Source organism: Lutjanus erythropterus, chromosome 16 (genome assembly GCF_056507025.1).
Source record: "Lutjanus erythropterus isolate fLutEry1 chromosome 16, fLutEry1.hap2, whole genome shotgun sequence".
NCBI lineage: Eukaryota > Metazoa > Chordata > Actinopteri > Lutjaniformes > Lutjanidae > Lutjanus > Lutjanus erythropterus.
In genome coordinates, this window is record NC_139332.1 from 18,697,390 (window position 1) to 18,714,239 (window position 16,850).

A 16,850-nucleotide genomic window follows, 5' to 3' on the forward strand; every position below is an offset into this window, starting at 1 on the left:
CAGCTCATCTAACGTGATGACAGATGTGATGAATAAAAACTCTTCATGATCATGCAGATGGTTAGTGATGCCAGAAAGGATACGCTGATATTTACATATAAACTTTTTTTAAACTGCTAGATACACATCCTCCTGTTTAAGAATTATTATTATTATTATTATCATTATTATTATTATGGTATTATTATTATTATTATTCACCATCCAGCCCAAAACATTGATATATTATTGGTTATTATTACTATCCGTAACTAGTCTTTGTACAGCTTAGAGGAGCAGACGGACCAGCCTATGTTTCACAGCGACTCCTCTCGACGTTGGGAAACACGTCGAGAGTTGATCACCGTTTTCTGGTTGGCCGAGCACAGAGAGAGAGGTCAGAGCCACCATCAAGCAGATACGAGTCTGTGTGTATATGTGTGCGGGTGTGTAAGCGTGTTTATGTGGCTGTATGTGTGTGCGTATGCGTCTTTGAGCACCAGAGGGATGGAAGGCACAAAAGAGACCTTTCCTCTCACCTTTTGACCCTGGGCTCTGTGCGGCCAACCAGACGCTCTGTGTGTTTTTGTGGGGGGGGGCGGCGAGGGGCAGAGTCGAGGCCACCCCTCTCTTTTTCTTTTGTGTCTCGCTCCACTCGCTCTGCTCCACCCCTCTCCTCCTCTCCTCTTTCTTTTCAGCCTTTTCATTCGCTCCATACAAACAGAGGAGGAACTTTTTTGTGCTCGAAAACACAGGTTAAGAGCTCGTGTTTTGTTTTGTTGTTTGTTTGTTTTTTTTTTACAAAATAATCATATCATTACATACAGAACAAGAGAATCTGTAGAATATTAATAACAACATTTACTTTAAAAACATCTCGTGTGTATGTGTTATTTTTTCAGAATATATTTGGATTTTTTTTGTTCCTTTTTCTTTTTTTTTCCTCTTTTTCATTTTCATTGAAAAGAAAAGTTCCAAAGTCCGCAGAGAGAAAGGCGCTCTCAAGTGTTTTGGAGACGAGAGGAGAGAGGGATGAGGAGAGGCGAGCAGATGAGGGGGAAGCGACGAAGAAAAAGAGGAGGACGAGGACAGGAGGGGGTTAGAGTATCTTTCTCTCTTCTCTCTCTCGTTTCTTCTCTCTCCCTCGGTGTGCGGTGCGTCTCTCTGGCACTCTGATGAGTGTTATGCGTAAAATTCCTCCTGCTTGTCTGGTTTCTGGTAGGTGACGGTGGCCTGTTTGGGCTCCTCCAGCGTGTAGCTGCCCTCATCCTTCTTCTTCATCCTGTACACCAGCAACATCACCAGGAAGGCTGCGAACAAGGCGCCCACTACTCCTCCCACTATCACCGCTGCGGAGAGACAGAAAGACAGGGTGAATATCTTAAGCAACAGAACATTATCCCCCAAAACAGTCAGAAATACACATAAACAAACTATTAAAAAACACAAGAGCCACTGTGACATCCTGCAGCAGACAACATCACAACAAACACAGAGCTTCAGACAGTCTGAAAGTTATGGAAGCCCATTTCCTCCAGTAAAAAAAGAAACTCCCCATAGTAGAAGTCATAACCGTGAGATAAAAAGTCATAATGTGGTTATATCATGGTGGTTTTTAATGCAATGCTGCCTGAGGGGTCAAAGGTCACAGATCAATTATTATCCAAATATCTATATCTTTTAATGATATTATGGACTGTAGATGCAGATGATGAAATCCTGAAGTTGTCATTGTACTCTGTTAGATGTCTATGTCTGTACATATGCTCTTCTTTTACGGGCAGAAATGGGCTTCCATAGAAAGCAGAGCAAAGCTACCACAGAATCACTATCAGTTAGCTGCTAAGTGAAGACTGATGAGCCTGAATGTGCCAGTGTGTGTGTGTGTGTGTGTGTGCATCACTTTGTGCTAAACTGCAGCCCTGCAGCGCTACATAGTAGTTCAGCCTGATGGGGTTGGTGTAACCAGTCCGCAGCAGCTGCACCTTCTCCTACACACATCACTAATGAACTCTTGCTGTGTGAGATAGATTAATGTGTGGTCATCAAATGGAAAAGAAAAACTTTCCCTCATTAAACTAATTGGTATTGACGCCAACACAGAGCACAGTTTATTTTCCAAAAATTCTTGAGGAACACTTTGTTTCCGTTCATTGAGTGGGAGGTGTTTACTTTGTTTATTCCATTACTGCCAATATCAGAGTGCATCGGCTGGGGTATTAAAAAAAAAAAGTAAAACTTTTTACCAAGCACTGTCACTGCAAAACTATTCACCACTCTTGACTTCTCACACCATTTCTTGTAATTAAATCTTATAAAAAAAATAAAATTAGTTAGACTTTTACGTCAGATCATGCCGGTTTTGTGTTATACTGTGCATAAATGTGTACTTTTACCATACCTGATTGTGATTTTGGACTGAAGAAATATTAATTGAATCCTTTCAAGCGCAGCATTTGCAGCTTCTCATAAAAAAGACATGATGAACTACTTTTCCTTGAATTCATAATATCAGATCTTTTTTTACTCACTAAGACAAAGATTTTTAGGCAATGTGAGTCCACCACATTCGTCCAGCTATTGGACTCACTATGTTTTATCTAGCATCACTAATAAATCTAAAAGTTTCAATTCGTCCAACACTCTGGTTTATGAACAAATATCTGCAAAAGTAATGACATTCAAATGAGCCTCAGCTGTACAACTGTATGCTGTATATCTTGGAAATACTATGTGTATATACACACAGATCCATTTCCAGTATTCTTATTTTATCTCATTTATTTTTATTTAATTTTACTATATTTACCCTTGACTTGCTACTTTTTCCCCTTGTGCTGCTGTGTCAAATTGAATTTCCAGTACAGGGGATCAACAGAGGTACAATTTATCTTATCTGTGCACTAGCTATATGCAAATATTAACATGGTAAACATGATTAACATTATATCTGCCTAACATCAGCATGTGGTTGTGTTTAGCCTTCTAATATTAGCATTTAGCTCAAAGTGCAGCCTCACAGAGCTGTTAGAATGGCTGTAGACTCTTTGTCTTGTTAAAATATTGAAGCAACAGCCACAGTACTGAAAACCCTTGTATAGATTTGGAGGTAAAACTGGTAAAATTGCAATAGTTTTTAAGGGAAAAACAATTTGAAGGAAAAACAACTGTAACTAAGTACTGCTCCTGTTTAATGGTGGTTGGCAACCAACGTATTAAGTGCATTACTGCCACCTTCTGCTCTGGAGTATGGACCAGAGATTAAATCCAACTCATTAATCCTGTCTCTCTATGTTAAATAAAGCTCTACTGTTCAACCCACTTGGCAGGTTCATTAAAGATTTAATGCTGAGCTCCTGAACTCCTGCCTTCCTAAGTTCTTCCTTCATTTTCCTTTGTCTGTCTTGATCATACTTAGTACAATCTAAACAATCTAAGCCTGATCGAAATTAATGTTGTTATTTATTCATTAAAACTTAAAACAAAATTACAGAATTTCCAACTCTCAAAGTCTTTTAAATGAGTGTGAAAAGTCAAAGAAGAAATATGTAAAACTTGTTTGTACTAAATCATAAAATGGCCGTGATATATGAAACTTATACTGCCAAATACTGGCTTCTTCTGGTCTGGAACGTCTGTATTTGTTTACCTGTTTCACATTTATTTGCATTAAAATTAATGCTGAATGTTTGCCAAATACATAAACGTATGTTTATGAGTTGTAACTTATCATTAATAATCTTTTAGAAGGAGTTTATAATGGTTAAATAAGGCAAAATCGTAATGGAGTCTGGCAGGCAGTAAGACGGGCAGTCACTTAACTCCAACTCGTGTATTTTCAGAACAGTGGGCTTTTGTTTCCGGGATAATGGGCTTAACTTTACAAAAACAGACAACTGACAGTTATATGCCAATCAAATTCACTTAATATATTGTCTATGGCTCCAACCCGCTATTTGGATTACTCTTTTTTCAATACTAAGGTCTTACATATTGCTCCTTTAAAGATGGTGAATACCAGCCAATCACTGAATATCTCATATTCTTCAACATGTTACTCCTCTAGATTAAAGTGACAACACCAGCACAGCTCTGCGTGTATGTGTGAGCTTGACTTGTACAGTTGTAACTTGGTTCTAGTCTAAAATCTGTTGCCTCCTGCTCTTTACCAATGACCAGGAAATCAGCGAAAACCACCGCCAGCAGTCCACCAATCAGAACAGCTGAGGGAGAGACAGAGAGCCAGTCAGGTCAGGCAAGTTGGCTGCTCGCTCACTTTCTACAACAGCTCTTTGGGATAAGGAGAGGGGGGCACTTGAAAAGAAATTGGATTTGCCCAGAGGGAAAATGATGAGAAAAAGAGGGGAGAAAGGAGGGGTTGGACAACCCAAGAAAGAAGAGGATTGCTTGTTCTCAATGGGTCAAACGGGGCTAAGCAGCACATTCACTTATCGTGATGAATCTGCACTACGTGAACGCGAGTTACTGCCAGTTTATCTTAGCAGCTCCCAGTAAGCAGGGAAAGAATACAGGAGGCAACGGGGAAGTGTCATCTGTTGATCTACGAGGTGACTATCAAGTGGTTTATGTGGCAGAAAGGCAGACAAGATCAGACACACAAGCAGTGAGACAAAGACAGGGACAAAAACATACAAAAAAACCCAAACATTATTAACATTAACATTACAGACAGATACCAACCTATCAAGACCTCTTTTCTCTCCAGGATGTTCTTCTGTGGCAGCTGGGCAGCAGAGCTTCCTCCGTCCACCGTGTTGCCGATCAGATCGGGATCCACCGGCATGATACCTCGACCGAGATCATTACGGCGATCATCACGGATCTCAAAATCTCCACTTGGCCCTGCAGCGCCCACGTCGTTGTTACCCTCCTGAGACAGAGAGAAAAAAGTGAGTCTAATGACAGGAAATTTACATTCAATGTAATCACATTTGTTCCGCTGAAACTTATCCAAACCAATGCAAACAGAGAACTTTCCATGGCATCGTTGTTCCATGGAACCGCTGTTCGCTGTTGAAACAATGAGTCTCTGTATGTTCTGATTGGCGGAAAGTTGCATATTGTCCAACACATATACACACTTCATAAAATCTGGCAGCTTAATTACAATGTGGAAAACCAGACAAATCTAAATGCATCATGCTTTAATGCAGCTCTGCTGCAAATAAACAGAAGCACACCAATCAGAGAAATGGTTCTGGTCTGTAAATAATTAAGCTGTCAGTGTTAAAGAGGCAGTTAGGAGTGGGGTTGGATATCAGACCTCAATAGTTTATTGGTACAGACTAAAATGAGTCCATTAGTGCAGCACATTGAAAAACCCAGTATGTGAATCCTTATTCACTTAGTCTTTGATCAGATAGTTCCTGATTTAAATCATCATTTTACCCAGTTAGACTCTATTTTATTTAGCCAAACTTCATGTATGGCTGCTTGTGTTTATGCACCATTAAAAGAGTGCGGCTGGAAACATTCCTTATTTTGTATTGCCAACAAATCTCATAAAAATGACCAGAACCAACAATGAATAGATCGCTTAAGTACTGTCTATGTAGCCAAACCCTGATATAGCACATATTCTTCTGTGTCATCGAGCTCCAAAAACTAAGCCATATATGGCTGACAAAACGATTTCATAAACCTATTAAACTGAGATCAGCATCTGCAAGATTTATGTCTTCACTGGGAATAAATGGACTTGGGGTTCAGTGACAGGGTAGGGAAGTCTGAAAGAATTAAGTACTCAAAGTATTCAGCTGGCCTCTGCATTGTTGGTTTTGGTCTTTTCATGGGATTTGTTGATAATACGCACAATATAGAATAACACCAGGCTCATCATTAAACATTTGAGAATTTTGGCTTCTTTTGTTAAGGGATTTGTTTTGAAATATATACTGAGTTGCTTACTTTCTGGGAGTGAGATAAGATATCACTCCCATGTCTGTACATTAATGTTCAGTAGTTCGTTTTCTCCTATTTTGTTCCTAACCTGAACAAAATCAACTAATCAGAGTCAGGAGGAGTTTCTAACACAGGTTGCTTAGACTGAGCAAACATGTTGGTATTTGACAACCTGTAAATCGGATTCAACAATGAACTATCTTTCTCTAGCTTAGCTAGCTAGCTAGCTTAACATTAAGACCGTAAACAAAGGGAAACAGCCGGCCTTGTACTGACCACATGCTTCACTTTGTTTCTGAGAGTGAGATAAGACAATTGATACTACTCCTATTCCTATATGTTAAGTACAGAGCTGGAGACTGGATGCGATTAGCCTAGCTTAGCATAAAGACTGTGAACAAAGGGAAACAGCTAGCTCAGTACTGACCATATACTTCGCTTTCTTTATGAGAATGTGATAAGATGATTGCTACTACTTCCCTGTTTATACGTTAAATACGGAGCTGGAGACTGGTAATGATTAGCTTAGCTTAGCATAAAGTCTGTGAACAAAGGGAAGCAGCTAGCCTGGATCTGCCCAAACTTCAAAAATACACTTAACTGCATCTCTAAAGCTCACCAATTACGGTGCTGTATGTTGTTGTTTGTGCATAAACAGGCATATAAAAACAACAGTTTGTGGTTTTGAGGGGGAGTTATGTGCTACAAATAATTCTTGGCAAACAAAGCTCAGTGAAGTGACTTTCCAGAATCTTGTCATCACTGTGACTTCGCCAGGCAAGTTGCTCGGGTGAGTGTGTAACTGTTGTTCATCAGGAAAGTTACACCATGTAACTCCCTCTAAAAAATGGACATTTTTCCATGGGAGGATGTTATTATTATCACTTCCTACTCCTTGCTGTGTTGAGTTTCTTCTGTTCTTGTGGGGGTGATGAGGTCAGATGTGGACAACAAACATAGACGCTATATAAAAATAATAATGTGCGTTTGCTGACTGAACTTACTGGTGAAGTTGTGGGCTGCTGTGGGCGGGTCGTTCTCTCCCTTGGTACCGCCTGAGTGGCTGTCGTCATGGGAACCCTGGGCCTGAATGGCACCCTGGTCTTGACAGTGGTGGTGGCAGGAGTAGTAGTGGTAGGTGCAGCTGTGGTGGGCTCAGGGGTGGTCTCTGCTGTGGTGGTGGGCGTGTCTTCTTCTGTGGTGGTTTCCATGTCGAAGCCTGGGAAATACGACGTAGGCTCAGGTGACAGGTACACGTCCTCTTCTTCTTCGGTGGTGCTCAGGTCATCCGAGCCAGCAGAGGGTGCTGCACTCTCTGCAGTGCTGATTGCTGGATTGGTGGTCACCACAGGGATGGCGGCAGGGGATCGTGGAGCGGCAGTGGTCTGGGCGGCAGCAGCAGCCCTGATTCGCTCCAGCTCTCTCTCTCTCTCCAGCTCACGCTCTCTCTGTCTCTCTCTCTCTTTCTCTCGCTCTCTTTCTCGTTCCCTCTCTCGCTCACGCTCTCTCTCCCTCTCCCGCTCTCTCTCCATCTCCCTCACCCGCTCCCTCTCTCGTTCTCTCTCTCTCTCCCTCTCCAGCTGTTTCTCCCTCTCCCTCTCTCTCTCCAGTTCCTTCTGTCTCTCTTGCTCTCTCTCCCTCTCCCTCTCTTCCTCCCTCTCTCTCTCCTTCTCCAGCTCTCTGTCCCTCTCCCAGAAAACGCCGCTCTCTCCATCGGCCTCGGTGGGCAGCGGGGTGGCGATGGGGTCCTCTGGGTTGGGGCTCGGCTCAGCTGCAGGTGAGGCGGATGGGGCGGGGCTGGTGGCCTGCGTGGTGGAGAGGAGGAGGGGCTCTTCTGTGGTGAAGGATGCACCTGCCGATGTCGGCCTGATTCTGATCTCAGGAACTGGAGATGAGAAAAAAGAGGAGAGAGTTTTAAATATAAAACTTAATTAAAGTGTAACTGCACCCCAGATCTGAGCCTGACTCCACCCACTGCATAATTATGAAAAATAATAAAAACTGGCAAAGTATTGAGGAGGGGGGCGGGCTGGGGACACACATGACTACCATCGTAGGAGGTGTGGCCTCATGGCTACATATGACACATCAGACCAGAGATACAGACTGAACACTGCTAATAAAGTGCTGCAGGAATGATACTTAGCCCAGAAATGAGTTAGCATGTGAGCACTTCCAGTTCCCTTGTCTTGAAGTCAGTGTTTTATTTTTTTTATTTTTTGCACGAAATAAGGCCTGTCGCTTACACACACACAGATTTTCACAATTTGTTCTATGGCATAAAATACCCCACTCGTGAAGTTTTTACATGTCTTTAGAAAAGCAGGTTTCTAACAAGTGTCTAAAAGAGACCGTAGTGTTTGTTGCAGACATTAAACATCATCACACTGCTGATATTCTGGCAATCGTCTTTTCAGTCATCATTTTTTCATTCATACCTTTGTCTTTCCTGCTTGAAGGGTCTCCGGTTCAGCAAGTATTGTACTGGACTGGCATTTTTGGACTAATCCTGGGAGCTCTGCAAATCCCCTGTTTGTTTTTTTCATTACTTTATATAAATGTATTGGGTGCTTTATGTGTACTGTGTGTGTACCTGACATACTGTGAAAAACTTAAAATTAATTATTTAAAAAAAAAAAGCCTTAAAATCACCACACCAAACACTGGTCACTTTTGAATATTACCTTGCTGAACAAAATGTGTCAATATCACACCGCAGAACTAATTTCCTGCACTAATCCGAAATCCAATGGAAAAATCCCATTGGCATGCTAACTTCCAGGCTGCAAATGTAGCATCACACTATAGTCAAAGCTAACCAACCATGGGCAGTAGCTGTCAGATTATTTGCATCTATAGTGAAACTATAAATACCGAGAGTCCGCTGTAGCTTTGACAGTCACTAGAAGCAGATTTCGGCTCTTTTTTAAAAAGTTTTGTGTTGTACCTGTGTTGTAGTTAGCTGAGCTGATGCTAGCGGCTCAGAGAGAAGAGGTGTGTGATTGTGTGTGTCAGGTGTCAGTACCTAGCCATAGCCCTGCTGTCTAGTAGTGCTTCTACAGCCATTAAAAGCACCAAAAGTTAAAAAATACTAAGTAGAGGGTCAGCAAAAAATAGCGTAAACTCATGTGAAGGCTCTTGATCACCATATATCTGAATATGAGCACAGAGACTGTCATTCGATAGCAACGGTGGTGGGAGGTGAGCCACCCAAATCAGATTAGGAGGCGTTTACCTCCTTTTTTAAAAAATATAAATTTAATGATGTGGAGCAGTTCCAAACAGTCAGCTTGCAAAGTTCAGGATAATGTAAAACAGTGGGTGGCATTTTGAGCTATTTTCAACCCATGAAACGCAGATATTTATAAATTAGTCAAGAATTGTTGATATTAACACCAGTATTGATGCCTTCCACCACAGTACAGTAATATAATTTAGAGTACAGCTCAATAAGCGTTTTTAAGTGTGCATTGTGTCTTAAAACACCACCAAGTAGAGGAGTCAAAAAATGAAAGCATTTGCGCATCTTTCTCAATCACACATCCCGTTCATCACAACCCAGTCACCCACACACTCACACACCCACACGAACAGTAAATCAGAAACTGAAGACTGGCTGTGCTCGAAATCAATCCCTTGGTCACTCATTCACTACTCCCTAAACAATAAACACTCAATAATTTACTCTCTATTGAGCAGTAAATTGAGATTTCAGACACTTTTAAGTCATCGTCATTTTGTATCATCACTAACAGGTAGTGCTTTATTTTTTGGATCTATAAAATGTGACGCACTGCACTGTGGGACTGTTTACAGAAAGTAGGGTACACGCCATGGGCACTTCTTATTTTGTTTCATTGTGGGGATTTTTGAGGACACAGTATTGTGCATAAATTTCACACTTCATACTATAAATTTCATTTTATATTGGTATATTAAATACGTCTCTCATTTGGTGCTTTTTATGATGTCTTTTTTTAGGATGTATCATGTTGCTTTGCCTACCCTCTCTATATTTAGCACTTTAAAAACAACTTTTTAGATGTGTGTTTAAAGGGAAAGTCTGGATTATTTGATGTGCGGTTGTATGAGGTATGTCGTTCCCTTATTATACTCGTGTTTCTAAACCAACCAAACTCCACAGACAAAATCAGTAATTTCACTTCATAGAACACAGGAGTTTCAGGAGTCCCACTGAAACTATCACTTACTTTGTTTGTGTGATTCTGTGACTTTGGTGAATCCAAACTAACATTTCAAAACTCAAAAGTCACACAATAACACAAACAAACTAACAGACTGAGATAGTGGGAGACCAGCAACTCCCATGTTCTGTGAGGTAAAATTACCAGTTTCACTATGAGTGCTCCTTTCTGCTTCTCCTTTGGGTTAAGACGTCTTCTGTTCAAGCTTAATTTACATTTTTTTTCAGCTTCATACTTACCCTATTTTAATGTCATTTGTAATGGGTCTCATGATGACCCTGATGAGGCAAAAAGATGAAGAGTGCTAGCCTCAAAATAAAGTTGTTACATACTACAAGTGTTGCTGGAGTTTTTATGTCCACAGTTGAGAATCAGACAGGGGATTTAAGGGCAGAGGGACGGGGACACACAAGTTCCTTCCATGGTGGCCTTTAAGCCGGCTTAATGTGGAAACTCTTCACTCTGGTTTGGACTTCAATCAACACTAAGCTGGCATTTTCTCACCAGAAAATGAAGCTTGTCAAAATACCTCTCCATAGTGGATAAATCTGAAAACACCTGCCTCAAGTTTTAGTGTGGGCAGAGAAAACTGAGCCTTGATGTAAACCTGTTCGAGGGCGGTGCAGCAGTGAAGGTAAAGGGGTAGTCAAGCACTTTAGTATTGCACATCTATAACATTGGATGACTCATGATGCACAAAAAAAGACACAATCTGTAAAGCAGAGGAGTTTCTGTTTATTTCTGTCCGCTTGCCACGATCACTCATTTTAAATTTCAATATAGCCAATCATACAGCGCAGCTATGTTTGTTTTGTCAAATGGCTTCAGGGTCATAAAGTAATGATTTTATTGACGACTCAGCACAGCAATCAGAGCTGCAATCAAATCGCTATTTTCTGCTCATTTAACTGTCTGACAACAGAAACGGAAGAATATGTAAATGAGAATAGCAAGAGTAAATTGTGATTTCAGCTGTATGAAAACATCAACAGCAGGAGCAGACGGAAAGGATGCTTAAAGGAACAGTTCACCCCAAAATAAAAAAAAACATATTTTCCCTCTTACCTGTAGTGCTATTTATCCATCAAGATTGTTTTGGTGTGAGCTGCTGAGTTTTGGTGATATCAGCTGTAGAGATGTCTGTCTTCTCTACAATATAATGGAACTAAAAAATTCATTTGAAAAACCCAACAGCAATGTCGCTTTCCAAAAATCACAACCCAGTTTCTCAAGATAATTCCCACAACTTGCTGTGAGCAGTTTCATGTTGGAATTGGTTTCTTTCTACCGAACAACCATAACCAACCATATCAGTGTGCAGAAGAAAGCGTGTATCTGCTCTTGGACAAAAGGCTACAGCTCAGCTGAGGAGGATGCCATTCATTTTTACATAATGCACTGCCACAAACATAAGCCTCTCTTCCATGAGTAGATGCACACTTCCTTCTGCGCAGTTGGTGGCAGTGTTGGGTGTCCACTACTTTTGGCAGTAACAGCTAATTACTTTTTCAAATTAATGACACAATTGTAATAACTGATATTTAAATGGGCTTTTTACTCGTTACGTTTGTCTTACCTGTAAATACTGGACAGCTGCAGAGGATAGCAGACGTAGCAAACAAATACAACCTCTCCCCCGATCTATGATCTAATGACACCGGTGGTATTAGACAAGTCAGGCAATGTGAGCTTGCTTTTCATCATGGTGTAATATAGATCATTCATCATATAATTATTTATTATTATTAACATTCAGCACTGTCTGTGGGTCTTTCTCTGTTAAATACTACTGTTATGTTAGACAATAAAAGTGTATCTTACATGTATGAACACTGGTCATTGCTGTCCTCTAGTGGTCGAGAGTATTAATAACTCCTATTAGTGATAATAGCTACAATGATAGATAAAAATGTGACAGCACTAAAATAAAAATAGTTACGTGTTCGTTAATTAGAGAGTTAGAGCAGACATTTAAAAGTAACACAAAAGTTACTTTCCATAATAACTAATTACTTTTATAGTAATTGGTAAAGTTATTCAATTACTTTTGAGAGGAGTGGCCAGCAACAGTAACTAACTAATTACTGAATTTTAGTAACTTGCACAATACTGGTTGGCTGACAGTAGAAAGAAAGTAGCTCCTACAAGAAACTGCTCACAACAGGGCCTGTGGATTATCTTAGTAAACTGGGTCTTGATTTCTGGTCATGATGATTTATCTTTGGGAGAAGGCAGACATCTCTACGGCTGATATCTCCAAAATTAAGCAACTTTTATCAAAGATGGATAAATGTGTATTTCTGATTTTGGGGTGAACTGTTCCTTTGACCAACTGAGTGCATATGTTGGCTGTGAAGTGCAGTTCTGTTGTTGGCTGACTGAGGATGGAGAAGAAGAGATTTAAATGCTAAACGAACTGAAAAATGACGGATGCAGGCAAACAGTGATTAGCAGGTTTAGTATGGACATAGTCTGAAAGAGAGGAGAAGAAAGGGAAAGAGACGACAGTGCTGACTGATTCATTTTCTTCTTAAATCTCATAATAGTATTATACCACCTTTCATTTTGTTATAGCAGTGAAGCTCCCTGGGTTGAAAGAGAAACAAATTGAATTTACAGGCACAAAGAACATGAAGGCTGACAGAGGAGCTGGAGAGGATATCGAAATGTGGACTCGAACAATGCAGCTTCTGTTGAACTTATCAGACGCCTCAAAATGCCACATTCGGAAGCAACGACAATGTAAAAATGCACATCCGTCTGTTGAAAATGAGCTTCTTTTTTGGAATCAGACAGCTCTGTATCACGGTTTGAGATAAAGCAATTTGCCGGGCTGCTGTTTCAACCGCAGGAGGTGCCTGTGCTGCACTCTCCTGTTCTGAATTGTAATTTATTTTGAGTGTGCTCTCCACTAGCGCAGAACTGAACTGAGGGCAGCCCTCAATGAGTCATGCTTAATAAGGAGAGCCACACACAAGCTTCAACAGCCAGATCAGAAAATCAGCCCGAATTACACCAACGTGATTTACGTTAAGTAGGTAATTCCTACACACGCAGACAGCCAGAGCTCACTCAAACGCAGACAGACGCTCACAGATAGGTGCACACACAACTGCTGCTGCATGCGTGTGATGGCCTAATCTGTGTGGACTGTAATCTCATTAGAGTAAATAAGATCTGGTGGGAATCGAGCCCTGGTTGTTGCTTGTTTGCGAAGGTGTGTCTGTGTTTAAAGGTATTTTCAATAAATCTGTATCATAACCTGTCTGTCAAGCCAAGCGGCATGTTTGCATTGTGTGGTTGTGTAGCCTTTGTGCACATGAGTCTGGTGAACGGAGTGACCATAACTCCAGGACAGAGAGGGGACGACGGGGCAGGGGGGAGGAGGGTGGGGTCTTTAGGGTCAGCAGATTGAAACCCAGCAGCTGTCGCATTTAAAAGAACCAGGGCGTGAGTGTTTCACCTCACACCATACTCGCCAACCCTCCCAATTTTCCCAGGAGACCCCCGTTTTTCATTGTCCTCTCTCTCCCGGGGTCACATTCTCACATATTTTTCTCCCAATTTATGGCAATTTTTTTTACGCCTACTCTTCTTATCACAACCTGATTCTGGCCCTACCACTCCAAAGTCAACTGTTTCCACCTCAGCAACAATACAGCTACATGTGACACGGAAATTAGCTGCTTGTGTATACTGTATCCAGTTCTCCTTTAACACATTCATGATCATGAGAGACAGAGAGAAAGAGAGAGAGAAAGAAAAATACAATATAATTTCCAACGTCTGGAAAGGAAGAATTCCCATTTTTTTATGGAAGTCTTAAAGAAATGGGCACATTTTTTGAGTACAGCCTAACTACAGTTATATCTTGTGGTTGAACTGTTATAGGTTGAAGTTAAGGGTCATCTGTTATAGGTCATCTGCAGGCATTTGTCTACTAAAAGAATGGGAACTTACTTTGTCATTTACATTCTCTATAAAAGTCTATAAAAATTAAATGTTGTCTGGGGAAAACCCTCAGACTCCCCACTTTGGTTCCAAAATCTTCCCTGTTTTTGAGGTCTCGAGTAGAGATATACTAATCCATTTTTTTCAGGTCTGATCTGAACTCAGAGATTCAACTGAACTTCAGTCTGTAAAGCTTGTGTAGTTTGCATAGTGTAACTTGTGCAAAGGTGTCCTTAAACCATTGTGGTAGGATGATAGGATGAGAGACACCCTTCATTTGCATAATTGCCCACGATACATTACTGAGAGTTTAAGCGTGCTTTTTTGGGGTTCCAAAATGCAAATGTTACTATTTGTTAGTGTTGGTAATGTGTTTGTCATGCCTTTGTAATGTGTTTGTAATGTGTTTGTTCAGAACATGGTGGTTTATGTGCGTGATTGTCCTTTTTGTGCTGGTTTATTGTTACACCATGAGTGAGGTGGCTTGCACATTTCTTCCCTCCAGCTATGTGGTGAAAACACAGCTGTCGAAATGTGTTTTCTTATATTACATTCAAATGTAGAGTAGACATGAAAAGTTTCTCTCAATTTGTGCAATTGAGTGTAGTATTTACAAATAGAAAACATGTGGCGTTGTGGAACTTAGATCAAAATGCAGACTGGTGATGCGAGTTCAATACTCGATGAATGCCTTTCGTCATCATCGATCCTGATACCCATACGGGATCAGATCGGTCCCATCTCTAGTTCCAAGGTTGGCAAGTATACCTCACACACACCCTGAAACACACAAAAACTTACAGCCAGAGCCGGAGCCTGAGTAGAGGTCCTCATCGTCATAGAAATCGTCTCTTGTCGACCCTTCATCATCGATAGACGGTGACCAAGTCTGTCCCTGAGAGAGAGACACAGAAGGGGGGAGGGTATACAGATGACAGAGATTAGAGTTATCCATCATGAATGACTGAGCTGTTCGTCATTTCATTTAACACAGAAACCACTTTGGCAGATTACATGCACACACACAGACACACACACACACACACAACTGTCTGAGAGGGGGTGCAGGCAGCAGCATCATGGTGGACGGGGTAACATCTGTCCGTCTGGGAGGCCATGGAGGAGCATAGTTAATGAGTTGATCTAAAGCTAGGATTTTGGCAGAGGAACATCAAAGCCTTTAAGGAGAGAGGGGCTTCATTCAGCCTCTGCTTACGTGTCAGTTACAAGTGATGCTCAGCCTGTAAAGTAGTTTGGAAAGGGCAGTTAAGTTGTGAACTCAGGCTGCCACTCAAAGTCTTTCCCATTGTTAGATAATCTGTAAATTATTTTCCTTTTAGTTCATCAATTAAGTGCTGGACTATGAAAGCCAAGGCGATGTCAAAATGTCTTATTTTGTTGAGCCAACAGTACAAAACCAAAGGAAAAACACCAAATGTTGTTTATGTCTTTGATACACAGTTAATCAGTGAACTAATTGTTTCAGCACTAAATTGTTTTTAAATGTCAGAAAACAGTGAGTACACCACTGTGGTTCTGAAATAGGAGTCTATGGCACTCTCACTTTATTCATTTAAATGATCATAGTATAAAAAAAAAAACCTTACTTTATTTTTGACTAAAGGCTTCATAGTTCCACAAATAACGTTTGAACTTTTTAAATCTAAAATAGTTCAAAGATTATGTTCTAATCTAACCATGTATAATTTTAATAAATATATAAAAATATTCCCCCGTCAGTCAAGCATGTGTCACCCATTAATGGTGGAAATCATCTCTCATTAAGAGGTCTTTGCTGATAATGTTAAACATCTTAATTTAGCACATCACTATTAGCAGATTGGCTAATTAGCAGTTAAAGGTACTATGTGCTTGTCTGTTGCTTCACATATTACCTTTAACACAAAGCACAGCTGAGGCTGATAGACGATTTGAAGATAACTGGTCACAAATCAAAGTATTGGACAAATAAAAATTTAACCTGTTGATACTGAGTGCTAGGTCAAAAGTTAAGGGATCAAGCTTTTACAATTTATCCTGAATGTGTGAAGCAAATTTCACAGCAGTTCATCTAATAGTTGTTGAGACATTTCACTCAAAACCACAAATGTGAATTTCATGATGGAGCTAGATTTAAAATCAGGGGATCAGCACAGTCATTAAGGTTTAATCCCTTTGAGCACCATGGAAATCTGTACCAAATTTCATGGCAAAACATCCAATGGTTGGAGGTAGTGTGGCCAAAACTGTCTGTCACAATTTCCCAAAGTACAAGGTACATCTTGAAATTGTTTGTTTTGTCTGGCCAGTAGTCCAAAACCCACATGTGTTCAGTTTACTGAGATAAAACAAAGATGAGCAGCAAATCCTCACATTTGAGAAGCTGTAACAAATAAATATGTTGCTTTAAAAAGACTTAAATAATCTATCATCAGAACTGTTTTGAGCTCCTCGTGTGGACTGTGAGTAGGGTAAAATTGCCAAGTCATCTGAACAGCCAACGCTGTTCATCTGAGTTTAACGGCTGCTTTCCGAAGGCTTTCTGTCTGTAATATGCCTGTAACTGTCTCTCTCATGGATCATTTCACAGCATCCTCCCCACTCATCACTTCACCTTAATCCAGGCCTATTTCATCTATCTCTGCGATAGGAAAGTGCGAGCTTGCCTGCCGACCTCTGTCAGGGTCAGGTAAGTGAGATTAGTCGTGGATCGTTTGGGGGGGTTGAACCTCCGAGGAGAGTGACCTCAGCCTCCGGTCACTTTGAGGCTGATCCCTCCTCCTCTCTGTTCAT

General features: G+C 40.8%; 1 protein-coding gene across 1 annotated transcript in view; it reads right to left on the reverse strand.

Moving 5' to 3' along the window:
• Window positions 1-16,850, reverse strand: part of sdc3 (syndecan 3) — a 49,724-nt gene continuing 32,874 nt past the window's right edge. Inside the window, exons 2-5 of the mRNA XM_084739397.1 lie at window positions 14,859-14,952; window positions 6,906-7,786; window positions 4,681-4,870; window positions 1-1,328 (exon numbers count right to left, since the gene is read on the reverse strand). Of these exons, the coding sequence (XP_084595523.1) occupies window positions 1,162-1,328; window positions 4,681-4,870; window positions 6,906-7,786; window positions 14,859-14,952 (1,332 nt within the window). The 3' untranslated portion in view covers window positions 1-1,161. The remainder of the gene's footprint in view (window positions 1,329-4,680; window positions 4,871-6,905; window positions 7,787-14,858; window positions 14,953-16,850) is intronic.